The sequence below is a fragment of the Entamoeba dispar genome, genomic scaffold, assembly GCF_000209125.1.
Source record: "Entamoeba dispar SAW760 scf_1105229460697 genomic scaffold, whole genome shotgun sequence".
In the NCBI taxonomy this organism is placed as follows: domain Eukaryota; phylum Evosea; order Mastigamoebida; family Endamoebidae; genus Entamoeba; species Entamoeba dispar.
This window is the reverse complement of record NW_001854322.1, coordinates 1-1,011: the sequence shown is the minus strand read 5'-3', so window position 1 is coordinate 1,011 and position 1,011 is coordinate 1. Positions and strand designations below refer to the sequence as shown.

General features: G+C 33.7%; 1 protein-coding gene across 1 annotated transcript; it reads left to right on the top strand.

Moving 5' to 3' along the window:
* On the top strand, positions 1–981 carry EDI_069350 (glycogen phosphorylase, putative; the record flags this gene model as incomplete). Its single annotated transcript, XM_001737582.1, has 1 exon — positions 1–981. One exon carries the CDS (start codon positions 1–3, stop codon positions 979–981), a length of 981 nt encoding a protein of 326 aa, XP_001737634.1.
* Between the last annotated feature and the right edge of the window lie 30 nt (positions 982–1,011).

The window sequence follows — 1,011 nt, the reverse complement described above, 5'->3', positions numbered from 1 at the left end:
ATGGCTCATAAATTTATTAATGTCACTAATGGAGTTACACCAAGAAGATGGATCAAACAATGTAATCCAGCTTTAAGTCAAGTGATTACTGAAGCAATTAAAACTGATGAATGGGTATCTAATTTATCACTTGTCAAAGGTCTTGAGAATGTATTTAACCATGAGTTGATTGAAAAGTTCATTCATGTTAAACAACTTAACAAAGACAGATTAAAGAGACTTGTTTTTAGATTGACAGATTCTAAAGTTGTATTAGACAGAAATGCATTGTTTGATGTTATGGTCAAGAGAATTCATGAATATAAGAGACAATTGTTAAATCTCTTTGGTACTATTCATACATATCTTCAAATCAAAAAGATGACACCAATGCAAAGAATGAAACTTGTCCCAAGAGTAAAAATCTTTGCAGGAAAAGCTGCCATTGGATATGACATGGCTAAAGGAATTATTAAGTTAATTAACTCTGTTGCTGATACTGTAAACAATGACCCAGAAGTAGGAAATTTATTAAAGGTTGTTTTCATTCCAAATTACAGTGTTTCATTGGCAGAAGTTATTATTCCAGCAAACGATATTAATGAACAAATCTCAACTGCTGGATATGAGGCATCTGGAACTTCTTGTATGAAGTTTGTTATGAATGGAGGACTTATTGTTGGTACATGGGATGGTGCTAATGTTGAAATTGCAGAAGAAGTTGGAGAAGAAAATATGTTTATGTTTGGAGCTAAGGCATATGAAGTAGCAGGAATTCGTGCTAACCCAATTCCAATTAGTAAAGACCTTGCAGAAGTATTAGCTGCTATTGACAATGGAATGTTTGGTGATGCCTCAATTCACAAATTTGTTATTGACCAATTCCGTGGAGGAAGTGATTATTATTTGGTCTGTAGAGACTTTGACGGATACGTCAAGGTCCAAGAACATATTGATTCAGTTTGGAAAAACCCACAAGAATGGACCACCATAATGTATTAGATGTGTTGCTCTGTATGGGTAAATTCTCAT